We start from the raw sequence: 18,785 nt of genomic DNA, 5'->3' as shown, positions 1-18,785 counted from the left end.
CTTCCAAACTTAGCTCACTCTAGGATCTTCAAAGTAGTTAAAGGAGTTGAAGCATTCATGTTTGTAGTACTAAGCCTACAGCATGAGCACTGCAATTTTAATCAACAGCCAAATACAGTGATATGATTAAAAGTATGTTTGGCTGTGCCTAAAATGTCATTGAGTGCAGTTAGTGCACAGCAGATGCCAACGGCAGTGGGGAGGTGGAGAGTGGCTGGCAGTTGTGTTCTGTTTCAAGGTGCATGCACTCTGTGTGTGTGTAAGAACCTGTCTGTGTACAGAACAAGGAAATTGCAGTTCAGGAGGAAAAGAAAAAACATGCTTTTAGGTTTGGTGCTAAACTTTGTGGTGTTTTGCAAAGTTTGAGTGAACTCATGGCTCTTTAAAAATGAAGGTGATAAACGTATTTCAGAAGGGAAATAGTTATTAAGTCACTTTCTGTGAGACAGTCAGCGTGCCACTGTCAGGGCAGGGAGGGAAAGTCGTGTACCTTTTGCATCGTTTGTGTGGAAGGAATAAAAGATAGACATTTTCTACAGTTAGGGTAGTTGTGGAGCAGGAAATGGAGTTTCCAGCCTGCTTTCTCAGCTTGCACACCCACTACAGAATTTAACGCGTGTTTGTGCTTCTTGAAGCTGCTGTTCTTCAAATAAACATCAATCTCCTGAGTTCCCTTGTAACTTGGAAGCTGTTTTGTGAGTTTACATGAAATCCTCTCCTGGCAGCTTGGAATCTGGGCAGCCTGGTTATCTGGAAAGGCAGTCTCCTCTTACCGTCACAACCTGAGAATTTGCAACCTGTGCAGAGTTAGCGTTCTGAATATTGGATGCAGTGTAAGAGAGCTGTTTGTATTTACTCTCATGACAATAGCTGTGCGACTTAAGCTTTTGGGTATCACTTGTTTTTAAGAAGGAAAGCTTGACGTTGTCAGGAAGTTTTAAAGAAAGCTCATTTTTATTTCTTACTTTTCTATCCCCAGGACATTTTAAATAGAAACTTGATGTGGTAAACAGATAATGATGCTTCAGGTTCTTTGTCACAGGCAAGACAGACAAAATATGAGAAGAGTCAACAGTCTGTGTATTCGATCTCAGTGCTCTGAACTGTTTATTAATGTGTTTGTGTTAGTTTTCTTGTGTGAGTGACTCAACAAATAACATTGAAAGACCTTAGCCACCAATTTCCCTGGCTTTGCTCTATATCAAGCAGGGAGGATGGCAAAGGAATTTAAGAGCTTTTTTGTTGGGAGAAATGTTACAGTCTGATGATTTTTACTCTACAGCAGACTTGCCTACCAGAAAGTAGATGGACGCTCAGTAGTTAGATGAATTAAGACAGAAGTGTTTGACTATGTCAGCACAGTTAATTAGCAGTAGCGAGGGCAATCACTTGGGTTGGAAGTAGCGGTTGTAAAGATACCTGATTTAATAATGTAAGTCACACCTGCTGTGCTTGCAGATATGTTCTTCAAGATTTATTGAGTGGATTCCCCATCCTAAGTTTGGCCCTGATCCTGAGCACTGTGGCAACTGCCTGAACAGATCAGATAAGGTCCAGTAGGACAAGTTGTTTTGTCTGGCCTCTCTCTAAAGCAATTGACTCACATTTTTCAGATACATTGATGCAGGATGTGTAAGAAGCTGAAAACATGCATGCAGGTAAAAAGACTAATAGTAGCAAATCGAGGATGCTTTCCATGCCTTTGCTTGTTATTTTGCGGGTAGCTAAGCTATGCTTCTAGAGTTGGCTTTTTAGTAGCCTGAAATAGGCAGGTGCTTGAAAATAGTGCTGTAGTTTTCTACATTTTCAGTTGTCCTCTTCACACTAGTTTTCTTTAGTTTGCTTTTGAACAGTTGCTTATTAGAGCTACTCCATTACATCACCTTGTATGCTGTATAAAAGCAAGGTAAAAGCAGAATGAAACAAAATTGCTATAAACCAAAATTTTACCAAGTCAGAAACACCATCAAGTATCTTCCCTTCCGTTCTGAACACAGGGGGCTTCATTTAATGTCATCTCTTACTTTTTTTACCCTGTACTGTTAAGATGCACAGCCTGGCAGAAGGTAGGTACATTCTTTCTTATGTAATCCAGAGTAGAGTGGCAAAGCCGCAATGTGGGCGAAAGTGCAGTGCATCTGTCTTGTTTGTGCTCTTTGAACTAAGAAAACCTCAGGAATACTTACGTGGTGGAACACATGTTGCTGCGTAGGCAGTTTTAAGGCTGCAGGTGTATACGTGCCTCTCAAATCTGAGGAATTTGAGCTTCTGAATGAATTTCACTTTATATTTTGTTGAGAGTGGCGATCTTTGTCTACAGGCATTGCTCACAGTGGTTGCTTTGTGCACAGACCATGCTACAAAGACATTGCTACTTGATCTGTCTTAATTATATTAATCCAGGTTTCTACTACTTCCACTGAAAGAGAGGAAATTATAGTTCTGCTGAGGAAAAATGTTGTTGATTGCTGTAAGGAGAAGCTCTAATGCTCATTAAATTGCAGAGCTAGAGGCTTGAATTCCAGGTTGAAAAGCAAAACTGGAATGCAAAGCAGAACTGCAGCCTTTGCTCCTGAGATTTCGGCACCTGTTCTGATGATAAAGACAATTAGCAATGAACATTTGTAGGTTTTCTTTCTTCTTAAGGTGGAGAACTATGGGGGGAATTTAGTATTTTTGCACCAAAACATGTGAATACTTTGCCAAGTTGAAAACTATTTAGTCTGTGAAATTGCTTTAATAGCTATTGTTAAGCTATCGCAAAAACTGTCAGCTCAAATGAAGAGGAAAATACAGTTATTGTAATGCTGCAATGGAGAGGACTTCTCTGGCGTGTTTTGAGGAGAGAAATAACTGTAATGAAAAAATTATATAGGCTATTCTCCCTTCCCCATCCCCCAATTTTAATGTTAGCACTTGTAGATTCCAAGCAATTAGGATTTGATCATCTGTTTTTGTTGCATGCTGAGATACCTGCCTGGCACGGCTCTGAAGTGACTCTGTAGTTTATAAACAGGCACTATCAGCTCTTTGGAAAAATACATTTCTCTGTTTCTTGATTATGCCAGTATCTGAAGGTCATACTTCTGCTTGTCTCTTTAAAGGGAAAATGAAAAGCTGGATGCCAGAATTATCTGTAAACCCATCTCCTTAGGAGATAGCTGGGCAGGGCAGAAATTCAGTGCTGAGATTGTAAGTGCAGGATGCCCCTCTGTCAGAACGCGGGAAAGAAATTAAGCCTGAGGCTTTACTGCTGAGGAATGGCACTGCTGATGAAATGTAACTGAGAGCAAACTTTCCCTCTCACATCTGTGTGACTTACAAACTCTAGTCCCTTGTGACTCAAGTTTTTCAGGGGATGGCGTGTTAAAGTGCTTGTTCAGAGTGAAAAGGCAATACAGAGTCTCCCCTGTGTGGACACAACAGCAGCTCCAATTCTCTTCTTGGATGAAACCCAGCAGTTGGGTGTTCCTGGCTTACTCTGCCCCAGTGAGAACAGCAGCATCTGAGGAGTCTCTTGCTTAGAGAGAGGGGATTTCTTGGGAAGAGGATCACTGGGTGTGATGAAAGCAGTGAAACAGGCCTTTCTTTCCAGGATTGCAAGATCAAATGATTCAGAAAACAGGAAGTCGCAATGTTCTCTGCTCCAGCTGCTAGATGGACCAGTCAGAATTGGTGCTGCATTGTACTTTTTGTCTTCCCTCTACTCATATTTAGGTGATGGTTGCAGAAGCACTGAATATTTCCAGGGAAACATACTTTGCAATATTGATGGACAGAGCCTGCAATGGACCTGTTATGGTTGGCAGTCCTCAGGGTGGTGTTGACATAGAAGAAGTCGCAGTTACTAGCCCCGAACTTATCTTTAAGGTATTGAAATAATATTTTAAGCTACAAATTATTCTTATTAGTTATGATTTTTTTTTCATTTCTCCTTCCATTTTTCTTTTTTTCCATATATGCAAAAAAAGACAGTGAGAACCATGAAAATTGTGTTTCACCAAACAGAGGAGCAGAATTGTCACTTAGTAGATGCTTAACGTTTGATTTTGTTAGTCTTTGTGTCTCTAGCCTGGTTAAGACAAAAAAGAGAGGGAGAGCTTCAATCTGACCGCTACATGATTTGTTAAACTTAACGTCTGAGTTAAGTTTCACCTTCTGGAAGGTACACAGGTCTTTCACAAGTGCGCCAGTGCCACTCTGGTTATTGTTTCTGTGGTCGTTTTTCTTCCTCTAATTGACGGAGTTGTTAATTATTTCTTTGTACCTGGGTGACTTTTGCATTTGAAATACAGCTGTCGTAATTGCTTTCTTAACGATGACTGCGCTTCAGTGTTTTCTTACCTTACTGTGGCACGGTAATGAGCAGACAAGCTATTCATCTGGGAAAACAATTGATGCCATCAAGTACAATTATTCCCCAAACCGGTAAAAATATTTAATATGCATTTAAAAATTACATAAACTGCAGAGTGTTGCTGGGCAGTGACACTCATTGCCTTGAACGTGTTCCAGAAGATGTCATAAAAGTGAACAGACTAAATATTCGTCAACGCCATCTGTACAGTAATTAAAAGTGAAAACTGGTGTCACATTGTCTTGTCAGCATGCCACCCTGAAGAGTATGTGTTTTTTGGAGGGGCTCTTTCAGAGTTGGTGTGGTAATTATAACATACCCTATAGGCAGCTGCTCCAGCCTCAGTCTGGGGGAGCCTTGGCAAAAAGCCATGCTTCAATTACTAGTTTGCAAATGTATACTGTGTGTTTTCCTTTTGAAGCTATAAATCTGCATTCGGGTTGAATATTTAGTTATATTTATGCACGTCATTGTTGCAGGAGGAAATAGATATTTTTGAAGGAATAAAGGATCATCAGGCATTGCAGATGGCAAAAAATTTGGGTTTCAAAGGACCTTTGCAGCATCAGGTAACTTGACACTTCTCCCTCGGTTTTTACTGAAGAATTCTAGCTCTGCTATATGGTTAAATGCTTTCCAAATAGATGTGAAAGGCCATTGGACCAGAACCATTTTGACATTCTAAATGCTAAATTGTGTCTGTCTAATTGTCATCAGGCCTTAACAACCCGAAGGAGGTCCTTGTTGTTCCAAGTGGAAGTGTCTGATCTTTCAAGCAGTTGATGACAACTGTGGGGTTCTTTTGATTTCATTGGAATTCCATAGGAGAGCAGTGAGTGATGTGAGCAGAGCTTTTTTGGCCCTTGTTATGGGAAGAAGTAAAAATGTGTTTCTCTGTGTAACTGAAAGTAGGTTTTTTTCAGTATTTGACTCAACACCAAAAGGCTGCCAGCTCGTTGCCTATCCAGGATCTCTTCTCTTTATATATACATATGAATTCCAAATTGTACACAACTGTGCAAGATATTTTGCCTTTATGAATCACTTTGCAGAGTCAAAGAGACAGCTTGTTTGTGCTGCTTTTGCCTAGGCTTTTTTCCATAGTATCAAACTGTCATTTTTAAAGAACTCCTTTATTTTTAATTCAGCAGTTTTAATTATTTTCTATCCCAACCATGCGATTAACAAATGCATAATCATTAAATTGATTAACACACGTTTGAAGATTTAGCTGTGTATCTAATGAGGAGGAATGATTATGTAGAACCTTTCAACCCTTGAAGAGCTCTGGTACTTAATAATTAACGGCAATATATGGACTTTTCAACAATGCTTTTAAATAATGCTGCAGTGAAAGCCTTTCATTCCTCGTGCTGTCAACCTAAAGGAATTTACTGAAGCATAGGGACATAGCTTTTATTCAGACAAATCCTAGTATTTACTTATACATTCAATATTTCTAGGTTGGGATTTTATGCTTTGCCTCGAAGAGGCTTAGTGCTTGTAGACCTTGAGAAAGAGAAATGTTGACGTTAAGCTGCCTGAGAGGTGCTAGAAGATGGAGCAGCCCTTAATAAAAAGTTAAGTGATTCTGGTGACCTGTTAAAATTACAGCAGGGTGCTAGGGCAACAGCAGCTTCTGAAGTTGCCCAGAATCACTGTAGCGTTGCATGGAGAAACTTCTTCTCTGTTAGAACCTTACCAATGTGATATTCAGATAGTTTGTCAACTGAAGTGTTTGCACCAAGGAAACTGCAACTTTAGGGGGTGCAAATTTAGAACTGATGATTTTTTCTAAGTCAAAAGCACTGAGGATGCATCAGCTGATGACTTTGGAGCAAGACTTCACAATTTGTATGCTGTTTCCATACTGTAACTGTTTACAGAGTCTCAGGTGTTTTGGTCCTAAAATCTGGGAGAGCGCTCGAGATGCAGCTGTGTCGGCGTTGAGTAGAGCGAGAGGGCAGCATTGCTCTCCCTGATGTAGTGCAGTGCTGGGTTGAGTCTTTCTGGCTATACTGTTTTGTTTCTTCTGAATGGTGTTGTGAGAGGAAGCTGACTTCTGGTTCTTTTATTCTCATTAACTGTGCTTATTAGGAGAGGTCCCAAATATTTTTGGTTTGTGTACTTCAGTTAACTGATCAGTAATGAAGGCATAAATTGAAGTGGTTCTTTATTAGTGCACTTCTTCATCTGCAGACTTATTTCAGCTAATAAGGTGTCAGTGTGTAATGAGCCAAAGGGATTTTTTTGGGTTGTTTTTAATGCATATTCATGTTGCTGTTATTTAAATTGTTCTATTAATGGAAGAATGTTAAAAGAACAAAAGGTCATCAAATGGTTTAGGTTGGAAGGGACCTCAAAGCTCATCCAGTTCCAACCCCCCACCATAGGCAGGGACACATCCCTCTAGAATAGGTTGCTCAAGGCCTCATCCAGCCTGGCCTTGAACACCTCTAGGGAGGAAGCAGCCACAACCTCCCTGGGCAATCTGTGCCAGTGTCTCACCACCCTCACTGCAAAGAACTTCTTCCTAGCATCTAGTTTAAATCTACCCTCTGCCAGTTTAAACCCATTACCTCTTGTCCTGTCATTCCAAGACCTTGTCAATAGTCCCTCCCCAGTCTCCCTGTAGCTTTCTTCAGATACTGGAAAGCTACTACAAGGTCTCCTCAAAGCCTTCTCTAGGCTGCAGAGCCCCAGCTGACTCAGCCTGTCCTCATAGCAGAGCTGCTGCAGTCCTCTGAGCATCTTTGTGGCCTACTCTGGACTCGCTCCAACAGTTCCATGTCCTTCTTGTGTTGGGGGCACCAGAACTGCACACAGGACTGCAGGTGGGGTCTGAGGACAGTAGAGTAAAGGGGTCTTTGAAGCCAGTAGTCAGTCAAAATACTTTCAGGCACACAGAACTGCTGGCGAGGAGCAATAAGGAACAAGCAAGAGTATCCTGATGAGAGTAAGCAAGCATGATTCTGACATAATTGCTTGAGGAAAGCATTTTGGACTGATGCAGGATGGGCAAACGTATTTTTTTCTAAAGCTATTAATATGCACATACTACTTTGTGCTTTCTGTATTTAGACTGATTAATGTGAAGTCAACTTAGAGCTCATCACACGGGAGAAAAATGTCATGATGAACTCTTAGGCACTTCTAAAATTAAACTTGCCACAGTAATCATGCTGTTTATTTTGCAGTCTTTAAATGCACACATGCTAAATGTTATGCAGTATCATGATGCTTCGTTAGAGCTGTTTTAAATGCTACATAAATATAATTAGGAAAACAGAAATAAAAGCAGTTGTTATCTAGATCTAGTGTGCAATTTAAGACATTAAAAATGATCAGTATTGGTTTACCTTTGCTTTGAAAACAGTAACTTTTGCTTTTTTGTGTGTTAATTGTAAATCTCTTGATCAAATATAGGCAGCTGATCAAATTAAGAAGCTGTATAATCTTTTCTTGAAAATTGATGCCACTCAGGTTGAAGTGAATCCCTTTGGTGAAACTCCAGAAGGGCAAGGTAAGAAACTGAAGGAAAGAGGTGAAAGCATTTTAATTCGTTATTTATACAAGCTGTAAGTGAAGTTGCATGGAAGGCTGCAGCAGAAGCTTCACACTCATTTAATTTTGTAATGTAATTTAAGCAACGTTCATAAATGTTCCCATGGCACATTTTACATTTCAATTCTTCTGTTGGTGGTCCGAGTAGAGGAAGTGTTGGCTCCTTCATCTTGCACTTGGTGAGAAACAGCAACGTTTTCTGCTCTTCTGCTCTTTGTTCAGAGTTGAGGGGTTTTGAGTTTATTTTGGAGCTGGTTTTGTTTTGTTAATGCTGTTAGAATTACTTAGACTGTTTGCAAATAAATATGTTATTTTACATTTATAAACATAGGAGTCAGTTCAGATTATAAGTGCTTGACTCTGCAGCCTACTAGAGCACAGGAGAAATTCCATCTGGAAATGGCGCTTAGCTACGTCTTTTGGGAAGAAAAAGAGTGATCTGCTTCCACCACGAATACAGAATCACAGAATGTCTTAGATTGGAAAAGCCCTTCAAGCTCATCAAGTCCAATCATTAGTGTCACACTGACAAGTCCTTGACTAAACCAGATCCCTCAGCACAACATCTAATCACTATGAATTGCTATGGTTGGAAAGGACCACCAGGATCATCCAGTCCAACCTTCATCCCAGCATCCTTCATCACTAGACCATAGCCTCAAGTGCCACATCCACTCTCCTTTTAAACACCTCCAGGGATAGCAACTCCACCGCCTCCCTGAACAACCTGTTCCAGTGCCTGACCACCTGCTCAGTAAAGAACTTCCTCCCAACATCCAACCTAAACCTCCCCTGATGCAACTTGAGGCTAATAGAGAGGTATCAAGTGAAAATAAGCTGAGTTAATCCTGACATTGTTAGAGTAGTTGTTTTCCAACTGAAACCTTTTCCTCCATTTGTCATGGCTGAAGATGGGAAGTTGTGGCGCACAAGGTCGGCATCACAGGCACTAGTGATTTGCTAGTGGAGGCCCTGTCTATGCCATCCTTTTGTGCTTTGAGAGAAGTCTTTGAGGATGGAAGTTCTGGTGAGTCTTCATTGCTGGTCGAGAAAGGCAATTCCAGCTTTGTAAGGTATGCCTATAGATTGCAAGTTAGGAAATGGAAAAGGCAAAGCCTGTAGCTATTTTAAAGAGACATTAGGAATGTGGCTGCTTAATTGCTCTTCTGGAAGCTTTTGGTAAAAGATCACTGCTGTGGAAGTTAAGAGCACAGGAAGCAATACTAATTGAAGGAATTAGTGTTCTAAAAATATTTTTCTATGCTTCCATCTAGTTTGTAAAATAAACTGGTTTTCACTTAAAATCTCTTATCTTTGGCTCAGCAGGTCAGAAATTCAGGAGCTATATTTGGGCTAATAATTGTCAGTCTCTCCCAGTCGTCCAATCTTGGGTTTCCATTTTTATTGAAAAGCCAAATGCAAAATACTTGGTAGAGAATTGTAGAGTGTTTAAATGAAAGTTTTGCTGGTAATGAGCTCTGAAATGCTCTAAAAGATGTAAAATAAGTCTTGCCCCACTCTGTTGTATTCAGACAACTTAAAGAATGATGCTCTTTGTTATGAAATGGGCTTTGTGACACTAAAAGGCTTTTCTGTAAAGTAGCACTTTGTAAGCACAAGTATCTTGTCTGTTAAAGTATAGGAGGGCAACAGGCGATGAAAATGGTCCAATGTGTCACTGACTGTTTGTATGTAATGAGCTGTTTTCAGGTTAAACTAAGATAGAAGAACATTTTCATCTCTCAAAGTATGGATTCTGCTTTGTTAGCACCTGTTTTGAATGCCTTCATGGCTGTGGCTAGGTGGGGAGTTTGGTATTCTTGCCACCAGAATCCTTTGCTCTCTGGATAGAGTTTACCTCAGGAGAATAATTTCCACCAAATCCTTTAACTTTTAAAAATTATTTATTTGGCTTTTTGGAGAATCTTTAGCAGCACTGTATGCTGAGCTTTCCGGCTCATTTGACATACCATAGAATCATGGAATGGTTTAGGTTGGAAGGGACCTCAAGAATCATCCAGTTCCAACCCCCTGCCATAGGCAGGGACACCTCCCACTAGAACAGGTTGCTCAAGGCCTCATCAAACCTGGGCTTGAACACCTCCAGGGAGGTTGTGGAGCACAGAATCATCCAATATGATCAAAGACCTCCCTGCACAACCTGTGCCAGTGTCTCCACCCTCGCTGTAAAGAACTTCTTCCTAACATCTAGCCTAATTCTCCCCTCTTCAATTCTAAACTCATTACCCCTTGTCCTGTCATTACAAGACTTTGTAAATAGTCTCTCCCCAGCCTTCCTGTAGGAACCCATAATAGCATGCACATTGAATCAAGAGTTTCTGTGCTGTAAACCTCAAATTCTTAGCATCTAACTGTAGCTCCACTGGTTCTTAATCACTTTGTGAAACCTCTGCTAGGGAGAGACCCCAAAAGCCCTGCTGTTGACCTGTGCAGTTCTATTTTAGGCTGTGTTTTAAGTGGAAATGGAACATTTGCCTTCAAAACTCAATAGGCTGTTGTTTTCCCCCACCACTTCAATGGATCCTTTAGCCTCATTTGGGAATGAGGTGAGAATGACGTTTTTGTGTCGTGCTGCCCAGTGAAGTTAAAGCAGAACAATGAAATAGAGCCTTGTAAAACGAGTGGTGTGAATTTTTCACCTTCTAGCAATGCCCTGCGCGTGGCACTGTTGACCTTTTGAAGATGAATGGGACCTTTCAAATAGGTGCAACAAAAACTGCTGGAACTTCCCTGTGGATTATGATGTTCGCTCCAAAAACATTCACTGGCGTGTTTGTGTGCCGTGACTGATGTACTTACCAGGTTTACTTTGTGGCTTCAAGATCACTGATACTGTAAAAGCAGAATTTCCTTCCTCAGCACATGTTGAAATAATTTTTACTTACTGAAATAATTACTCAAGATACCTTAACAGCACAGGGCAGTATAGGAGGTACTCAGCAGTCCTTTTGTTTAGTCAGATATCAGAAATTGGGAAATCTTTGCTAAAATCCAGGGCTAGGCTGTTCTGATATTCACACTTACTGGTTCAGAACTAGCTCAGATAGCTGTTGTAGAAGCACTTTTCTGTTCTTTTGAAAGAGCAGAGAATAAAATCCCTGGTTCAGTAGCTGTATCATCTCATCAAGGACTTCAAGGTGTGAATGAACACTGTAGATGTGCATATAGATACTGAGAAGCATATGAGAAGGACAGGGACAGCACTGTCGGGTAGCAGTACAGGGGCATCATCGAGGTCCTCAAGATATATTTGAGTACTAACAGAGGGAAAGCTGGTGGACAAGTAGGGGTATTGATAGAGAGGACAGTAAGAATGTGAGGAAACAAAACTGGTGATCCTAAAAGGTCCTTTAAGACTAACTTTGCCTTTAAGAACTAACTTTGCATCCATACTATGAGATGGAAAAATGAGCTGATTTGGCTAAGTAACCAGTGTAACTTTTCTGGAATGACTGCAGATTTAGCGAGGAGGATTTAATTTGAGGGATAGTAGGAGGATTCTTGGATGTTTTTCCTCATCCAGGAAACTGAAGAGCAAAGCCAGTGGGCTTCAAGCTGTGAAAGCCATCTTACACATAGAAGTCTTCCTGTGCTTATTTTTCTTTTGCTGGTAGTTTCTCCATCTGAAATGTCTTACAGAAGAATAAAGATAAAACAAATGGGACAACACTAGAGGAGCTTAATGCAGTTATTTCTAGTGATGAAATCCAAGTCTCTGTATGGAGACCATTCTTTCTGTCGAAGAAAGGGTTAAGATGGATTTATTGCTTGCTGTGTTTTGTGATTTTCACTTGTGTGACTCTCATTATGAGACACATTGCTGTATGTATTTCCCTTTGTTTAATTTTGTAGCAAATTCTGTGCTAACACTATTGGGTCAGAAGCCCATAGCTGCCAAATTCTTTGGGGTTTTCCTTTTGTTTGCTTTCGGCATAAGCTGTTGAATTGGCAGATGAGAAAATCCTACACTGCTAGCAAAAGCAACAGAAGCACTCCATGAATATAAGTCTTGGAGCTTTCTTTGATATTTGTTTGGGGGGAAAATATAATCTGTCATGCATGTAACAAAGTGCTTTTCATGGTGAAAATAGTTTGATAAATATTAATAGGTGTTTTTCATGCTGCATCTATACAGCATGGCCTTTGTTAAAGATGAATGTTCTGTAGAAATGAGATTCTATTAATGTGCAATTGAGGATGTTTGTGTCTAAGGTAAACAGAGTTTGGAGTCTGCCATTTTACTCTAGCTTTGGCTTGGTTTAGAAATGTAAGGAACTGAAAGCTTGAAGAGGAAAAATGGTACAGGTCTTAGTTCATTGTCAAAAACTAATTGAAGCAGTACAGTAGAAAAATATTATGAGTGATTCCCACCTGATGGTTGACCAGGTAAGATCTAGGTTCTTCCAAGACAGATTTATTATACTCAAATGCTCATGAATAGTTTTCTGAAACTGCAGTCATGGAAATTAAATGTGATCCTCTTTTAATTTCAATCTGGTATTGACGTTGTTACAAGTTAAATGTATGAAAAAAGCCCTACAGAACTCCAGCAGCATCAGAAAACCAAAGAAAGAAAACCCAGTGCTAGTCAAAGCATGCAACTGAGGCTTTCCTTTTTTGTATAGATGTTTTGTTTACTGTTAGCTTAGATATCTTGTTAAGCAATTGTATAGTAAAAAGTCACCATTTAGATTGTTATGATTGGTTGTTTTAACTGAGTATCTAGATCAAAGACTAAAAATTCTTTACTTGTAGCTGACTTGTAGTTGCAGAGATGTGTAGTGTGCTCGTGAGTACATGCACATATACCATGCACTTGTGTCAATGGCAATGAATCAAAGTACAGCACAGAGAAAAACTATTAGATTGTTCTGGATGCAGCATTTAAAGGCACTTACATTTGTCTGGTTTGCATTGAGAAATTAATTATACTTCAGTCAGTAATTATAATCTGGATATAGTGCAAGTCAAATTACTTAAATAGGGAAATGAGAAGTATAGAGTCTTACATTTACGTGGAAGGTTTTCATCTAATGAGGTGTTTGCCTGTGCAAACCCATGGCAATAATGAGTCAGTAAATATGCAAATAACCAGTTCATTCTATATGCAGTTCTGTGACTGATGCTTTTCTGTGAGTTTTATGTCTCCTAGCTAGTCTTTCCTAGCAGTGCTTTAATATAGTCAGGTTTAGCTACCTCTTAATTTATTTTACAGCCACAGTGGATGTTGACATTGATGAGAAGTTTTGTGCTTACTTTAAAAATTGTCTTTATTTAGGAGTCATGTTTTGATCATTTTCAGCATGCATTGGCTTGAAGTTGGTTTAATTCAAACCTTTAGAGAAAGAACGTTTGTAGAGCTAATAACATCAGTTAAAATGCTGGCTAAGGAAAGCATTTTGTATCGCTCAGCTTTCAGTGAGTGAGCACTACCAGGCCTTACCTTGGAGCCCTAAACTGTTACTGTTATCAGTCATATTTTCAACATCTTGAAAGCAGACTCTGATGAAATTACTGCAGATCACCTGTCCAAATCATGGAAAGTACCTTCATAACTCAAGAAAACTTCATTTGAAGCGAACACAGAAGTTCATCTTGTGCAGAGATGCTTGCTGTAGTTTTTCTCAGTATAAGCTTTCAGGAAAACTTGCTCCTCTCTGCTGGGACTCAGTGCCAGAACTTCAGCTGATCATATATGGGAAGCAGCATCAGTCCCTATGCAACCTTTTCCTTCTCCCTGATGGAGCTGTCGTAATATTTCAGGACTTCTGACCAACTGTAATCTCTAACTGCCTGTATGTTGTTTTATTTTTTGTTCCCTTTAGTTGTTTGTTTTGATGCCAAGATAAACTTTGATGACAATGCAGAATTTAGGCAAAAAGAAATATTTGCCATGGATGACAAGTCTGAAAATGAGCCTATAGAGAACGAAGCTGCCAAATATGACTTAAAGTATATAGGACTGGATGGAAATATTGCTTGCTTTGGTAAGAACAAATAAATCCAAAAGACACTTGAAGACAAATTCAACACTTGTTTAGTATATAGACTCTGTTTACATTCTGACATTCAATCCACCTATGACAATATTTCAGTCTGTTTTGTTGAGGTTGTCTGTCCTTCCACAAGTTCTTTCAGGGATGAAACTAAAATGGCACCAAAACTGAAAACTACAGCAAACAAGAAGGGCACATAGAGTGTCAGAGAGAAGGCAGGTGGAGGGACAAGCCTGTGGGCTTTCCATGTTCTGAATTTTTAAGCTGATGAATTGATCTCTCCAATAATTACACCAAGAAAGCTATCAAAATTTGATCACTAATTTCCAAAGATAAACCTCTGTTACTGAAAAGACAAAAATATGTCTGTAAAAACGTGACATTGCCATTTACAGTCGAATAGTGAACTTCATTTTCCTGGGGGGCAAAGCTGCTAAAACCACTCTGGTTGTTAAAAGGAAAACACGAGGCTTTTCTTCTCCTGAAGCTTCTATGGAATAGAAATTGCTCTTGTGTTTAGAAGAGATAAGTAAAAAAGCCAGCAGTGCTCCAAATAAATGTCACTTTGTGCAAATTCTTTTTGCCAGTACAGCATTTTGTTGGGAATCTAATTGAATTACACATCTTGTCTCAGCTCGGGGAGAAAGTGGACAGTGTTTATGTTGCTTAGCTGTGTATTCTAACCACAGACCTGGAAGACCCTGGTTATGTGCTGCACTTCACTCACTGGCAGTGAGACTTGAATCTCAATTAAAACAAACAAACAAACAAAAAACATCAAACCAAACGAAATAAAACTCACTACAACCGAAAAAAAGCCACAAAACCCTCAAGAATAAAACAAACAAGCAAAAGGCCACAAAAAGCCCCCACCCCTACCACGAAAACCCAAAACAATAAAAATCCAAGCAAAGGCAAAAGTAAACAAACAAAATCCTGCAAAACCCCCCCAAAACCTACAACAAATCAGCTCCCCCAAAACCTCACTCAAACCCCAAACATTAATTGGCAGTTCTACAGTGTTGGTTTTTTTTTTAGTCCCCTGTTGAACTACAGGGAACACAGAATCCTTTGTCCGGCAGTGGTAACTTTCCAGAGATAAATGATTGTCGTTTACTTTTCTTTTCTGAAGGGATGCTCATGCCCATGGGAATGCTTCTAAACTGGTGCAAATGCAAAATAAAAAGCAGTTTCTGGGTACCTGTCCCCAGGATTTCATTGCCTGCTTTATAGTAGTACAAAGCATTGTTGACTGCTATCAGAATGATGGGAGGAAAGCTTCAAGATTCAATTTGTCCTTCACGTATTGTTGATGAGATGACTATTCCCAGAAGCTTATGTGTCTCTTTTTTTCTTTAAATCAAAACTTTTCACATTTCCACAGTTACTGTTCCAATGTTCAGACCTGCTTAATGGAAGGTGCACATCTGAGTCCAAAATTGATACAGTCATAAAGAAACATAAATATTGGTGTGCATGCAGCCGTAGGTACTGGCCTATTTGGAAATGGGTATTTATGTAGCGTTTTGAGCTGTGTTTTGTGCCTTTATTGATATGTTTTAAGCCTTTCAAAAGTCCTATATCCATTAATGTGAAATATAAGAACTTGATGTTTACAATTACAGTTAATGGAGCTGGACTTGCAATGGCAACGTGTGATATAATCTCCTTGAATGGTGGAAAGCCAGCCAACTTCTTGGATCTTGGTGGAGGTGTGAAAGAAGCACAAGTATATCAAGCATTCAAGCTGCTGACTGCTGATCCAAAGGTACAAACACTGTGTGTGGACCAGAAATGGCCCTGTGCAGCATTACAGCTGCCTTGTAGGACTATTAGTAGTGTGCTGCAAAAGTAGAGATAATGGCTGAACACTGAGGATGAGCTGCTGGGACACACTGGAAAGAAATTTCACTGTGAACACACTGAACTGAGATTTCAGTTCCTCAGCCACCCTTAGGTTTGTGGTCAGTCTGGAGTGGACTTTTCTCAAAGCAATTCAACCTGGAAATGCAGATGCGGTAATGAACCTTTAAACATCTGGCTCCTAAAGTGGAATTTGTGAAGATATTTAAATGCTTAAAGTACCATTCCTAACACTGTAGTACCACAGTAGAACAAGAAGAAAATGAGAATTAAGCAAACAACTCATTCTAATAGCTGATTTGTGCTCTTCTAAGCTCAAGGTTTCTAAAATATCTGATTCCTCCCTGCAGGGTAGTCTGTGTTTAATTAACATTCACAGGCTGGAATCGTAGCCTGGTACGTTCCAACATTTCCTTTTGCAGATGGAGGTGCAGTTGCTCTTTTCTTTTTCAATAGCAGGAGAAGACATTAAGTCTGTGTGTATTGAGTAGAAGTTATTTCTAGAGATGCATGTTAGCATGCTGAGGTCATTGGTCCCCTTTGCATACAGAAGTAGAATATATCTACTGAGAGACTATTGATCAAGCGTAGGCACTGGAGCAGTGCCAGCTGACCACCCCTGCCAACACAGAGTTCTGCTTTTGTGTGTAGCCAGAATGTAAGTTGCTGTAGATTTTACTAATGAAAATCTGTCAAAGGGCTTTGATCATCCTTTCCATCTTCTGCACTTGAACATCTCTGCTGAAGCCCCAACTTCAATATTTGCTTCTTTTTTGTGACTCTGCCTCCTTTGTCTCTTTTTCTGTGCTTCCATTCATGTTCCTCATGCTCATTGTCACTGTGATAGCAGCTCCTCTGAGTACCACCTTCCTGTGAAAATTGTATCACTGTAATTGTGGCTGTAGTGGAAAGGTAATTAATAAATGTGAGATGAGATTTTTGAAATTAATATTGTTTATTAATGTTGGGTTTTAGGAGTACTGCTCCCCCCCCGCCATTAATTTTAATAATAATTAGGTTCTTCTGCAATGGTCATGGAAACATTATAAAAATAATAGCATAAGATCTAGAAATAATTAGCAAAAAATAAAAATATTAATTGAACTGGAAGAGAAGGTTCCTGTGGTCAGTACACTGCTTGCAGTTAATTTTACTGCTTGTCCACTAGATGGACTCCAGGAGCTTCTTTCTGCTTATGGCAGAAGGCAATGGTGAATTATGGGAGGCTTTAAGTATTTACTCACACAATTATCTCCTGACTTGTGGGGCTAGCTACAGCTTCAGATAGTGCCAGAATGCTTTCAGGGAATTCTGTTGGTGTCTTGTCAGCTGCTGAGGCTTCTGATTCTTCCCAGGCTTCAGAGGATGCTGGGGTAAGGAGGCAGGCTATCTCTGACCTGGTCCTAATTTCTCTGGATGATCTGTGTACCTCCACAACTTCTTGGCTTGGCAGGAGACTTTCAGGTGCAGGCAGGATGTCTTGTGATGTGCAGTCTCAGCACAATCTCATGCTGGCTATGCAGGCTGATCACATGGAGGCATTCAGAGCCTGTTCCTGGTAAACTCCAGGCAGGCAGTTTCCAGGAAAACCCAGAGTGTGTTACTTTGTGGCAGAGCTAGCTTATAGTTTAGCACAGCATGATGCTGCAGAAGGCAATGGCAGAATTACTACTGGACATAGAGAGCCATAGCAGCAGGCAACAGCAGGCAAGCACAAATACAAGGGCAGAGCAAGTTGTGTTACCTGCTCATCACTTTTTATCAATCCAGCCTGAGACTAATGGGCCTTTGGACATAAATTAGCCAATCAGAATGGCAGTTATCTGAGCTTAACTGTATTAGGTGAAGCCGTAGACTTGCTTTACCCAGATTTGGGAAAAACACAGGCCTTGCAGGAGGCAGGCACAAGTATGTACCAGGTGTATGTACCTTGTTTACCACAGGATGTGAACAGGAGCAAAACAAGTCTAGGCAAGCCAGGGTCCTTAGACTCAGTGAATCCAGGTTCTTTGTCCTCTTTCCCATGGTTGCTTCTCCCCGTAGCCAAAGGAGGGAGAACAGAAAAACATGTTTGGGCAAGCCAGGATGTGTAAAAGCCTATTTTGGCCTACCACAACAGTGAGAAAATGTTGTGACTCTTCAATTAGAGGTGGATATTGTTTGCAGCAAGATGTCAAGGCAAAGTCAGGGGGAGAATGTGCAGCACAGAATAAGCACAGATTGACTTACTGTGTGTTGTCACTCTCCTTGTGTGATTCTGAGGTCTGTAGTACCTCGGTGGCTCATTTGTGCTGGAGTCATCTGTGGTGTTTAAAGCATTTTTCCTGAACCCTTTTGCACTCTCCTCGGCCTGGGTTGCACTGGCCTGTTGTTTGCAGAGGTCGAGGTTTATGTTCCTCTCAGGACCTACAGGAAGAGGTTGTCTCCTGCTTAGTGATCTTATAAGCTTCAAGTCATTAACATGCCTAAAAGAAGACAGATCTGGAAAAATAGAGAAGTAATATATCTTGCCTAGGGCAGAAGGGAGGCAGAACAGACCTTGACGTTTGTGCTAGAAAACCTGATCATGTCCTTCATTTTCTGGTGCTACTCAAAACTGTTGTACTTTTCTTCATTTGTGTGAGCTTTAACTATTCACCAGGCACTGCAGGACGGCCTGTTTGTGTGTTTGAGTTGTGCTGCAGTGCGTGCTTTGTATGGAGATCAAGGTTTGGCGAGATGTAATTTGGTTCTGAAACGTCTGTTAGTGGTGGGGAAGCAGGTGCAGGAGAGTCTTAGATACACAACTTAGCTGATAATTATCACTATGCTCAATAGGTTCTTCTGTCTCTTCTAGCACGAACAGCAGGTATTAATTTTGATGATGAATCTTACTGAGTTTAAACAATTTTAAAGCAAAAAGACATTTCATTAGCTCCCAGCTATATGACATCTGGATGCCCACCATTTGACTTCTAAATACATCCTTCTTCCATGTCCTGCGT

At 40.3% G+C, this 18,785-nt stretch overlaps 1 protein-coding gene across 5 annotated transcripts in view; it reads left to right on the top strand.

The window, feature by feature from the left end:
* Positions 1-18,785, top strand: part of SUCLG2 (succinate-CoA ligase GDP-forming subunit beta) — a 161,666-nt gene that overhangs the window by 71,924 nt on the left and 70,957 nt on the right. For all 5 annotated transcript variants that reach the window (XM_064157044.1, XM_064157048.1, XM_064157046.1 and 2 more), the window contains exons 5-9: positions 3,718-3,870; positions 4,837-4,926; positions 7,784-7,880; positions 13,768-13,929; positions 15,564-15,706. In XM_064157044.1, the coding sequence (XP_064013114.1) occupies positions 3,718-3,870; positions 4,837-4,926; positions 7,784-7,880; positions 13,768-13,929; positions 15,564-15,706 (645 nt within the window). The remainder of the gene's footprint in view (positions 1-3,717; positions 3,871-4,836; positions 4,927-7,783; positions 7,881-13,767; positions 13,930-15,563; positions 15,707-18,785) is intronic.

The sequence above is a fragment of the Pogoniulus pusillus genome, chromosome 16, assembly GCF_015220805.1.
Source record: "Pogoniulus pusillus isolate bPogPus1 chromosome 16, bPogPus1.pri, whole genome shotgun sequence".
In the NCBI taxonomy this organism is placed as follows: Eukaryota; Metazoa; Chordata; class Aves; order Piciformes; family Lybiidae; genus Pogoniulus; species Pogoniulus pusillus.
Note: the sequence above shows the minus strand (reverse complement) of the source record. Positions and strands in the feature narration are given on the sequence as shown.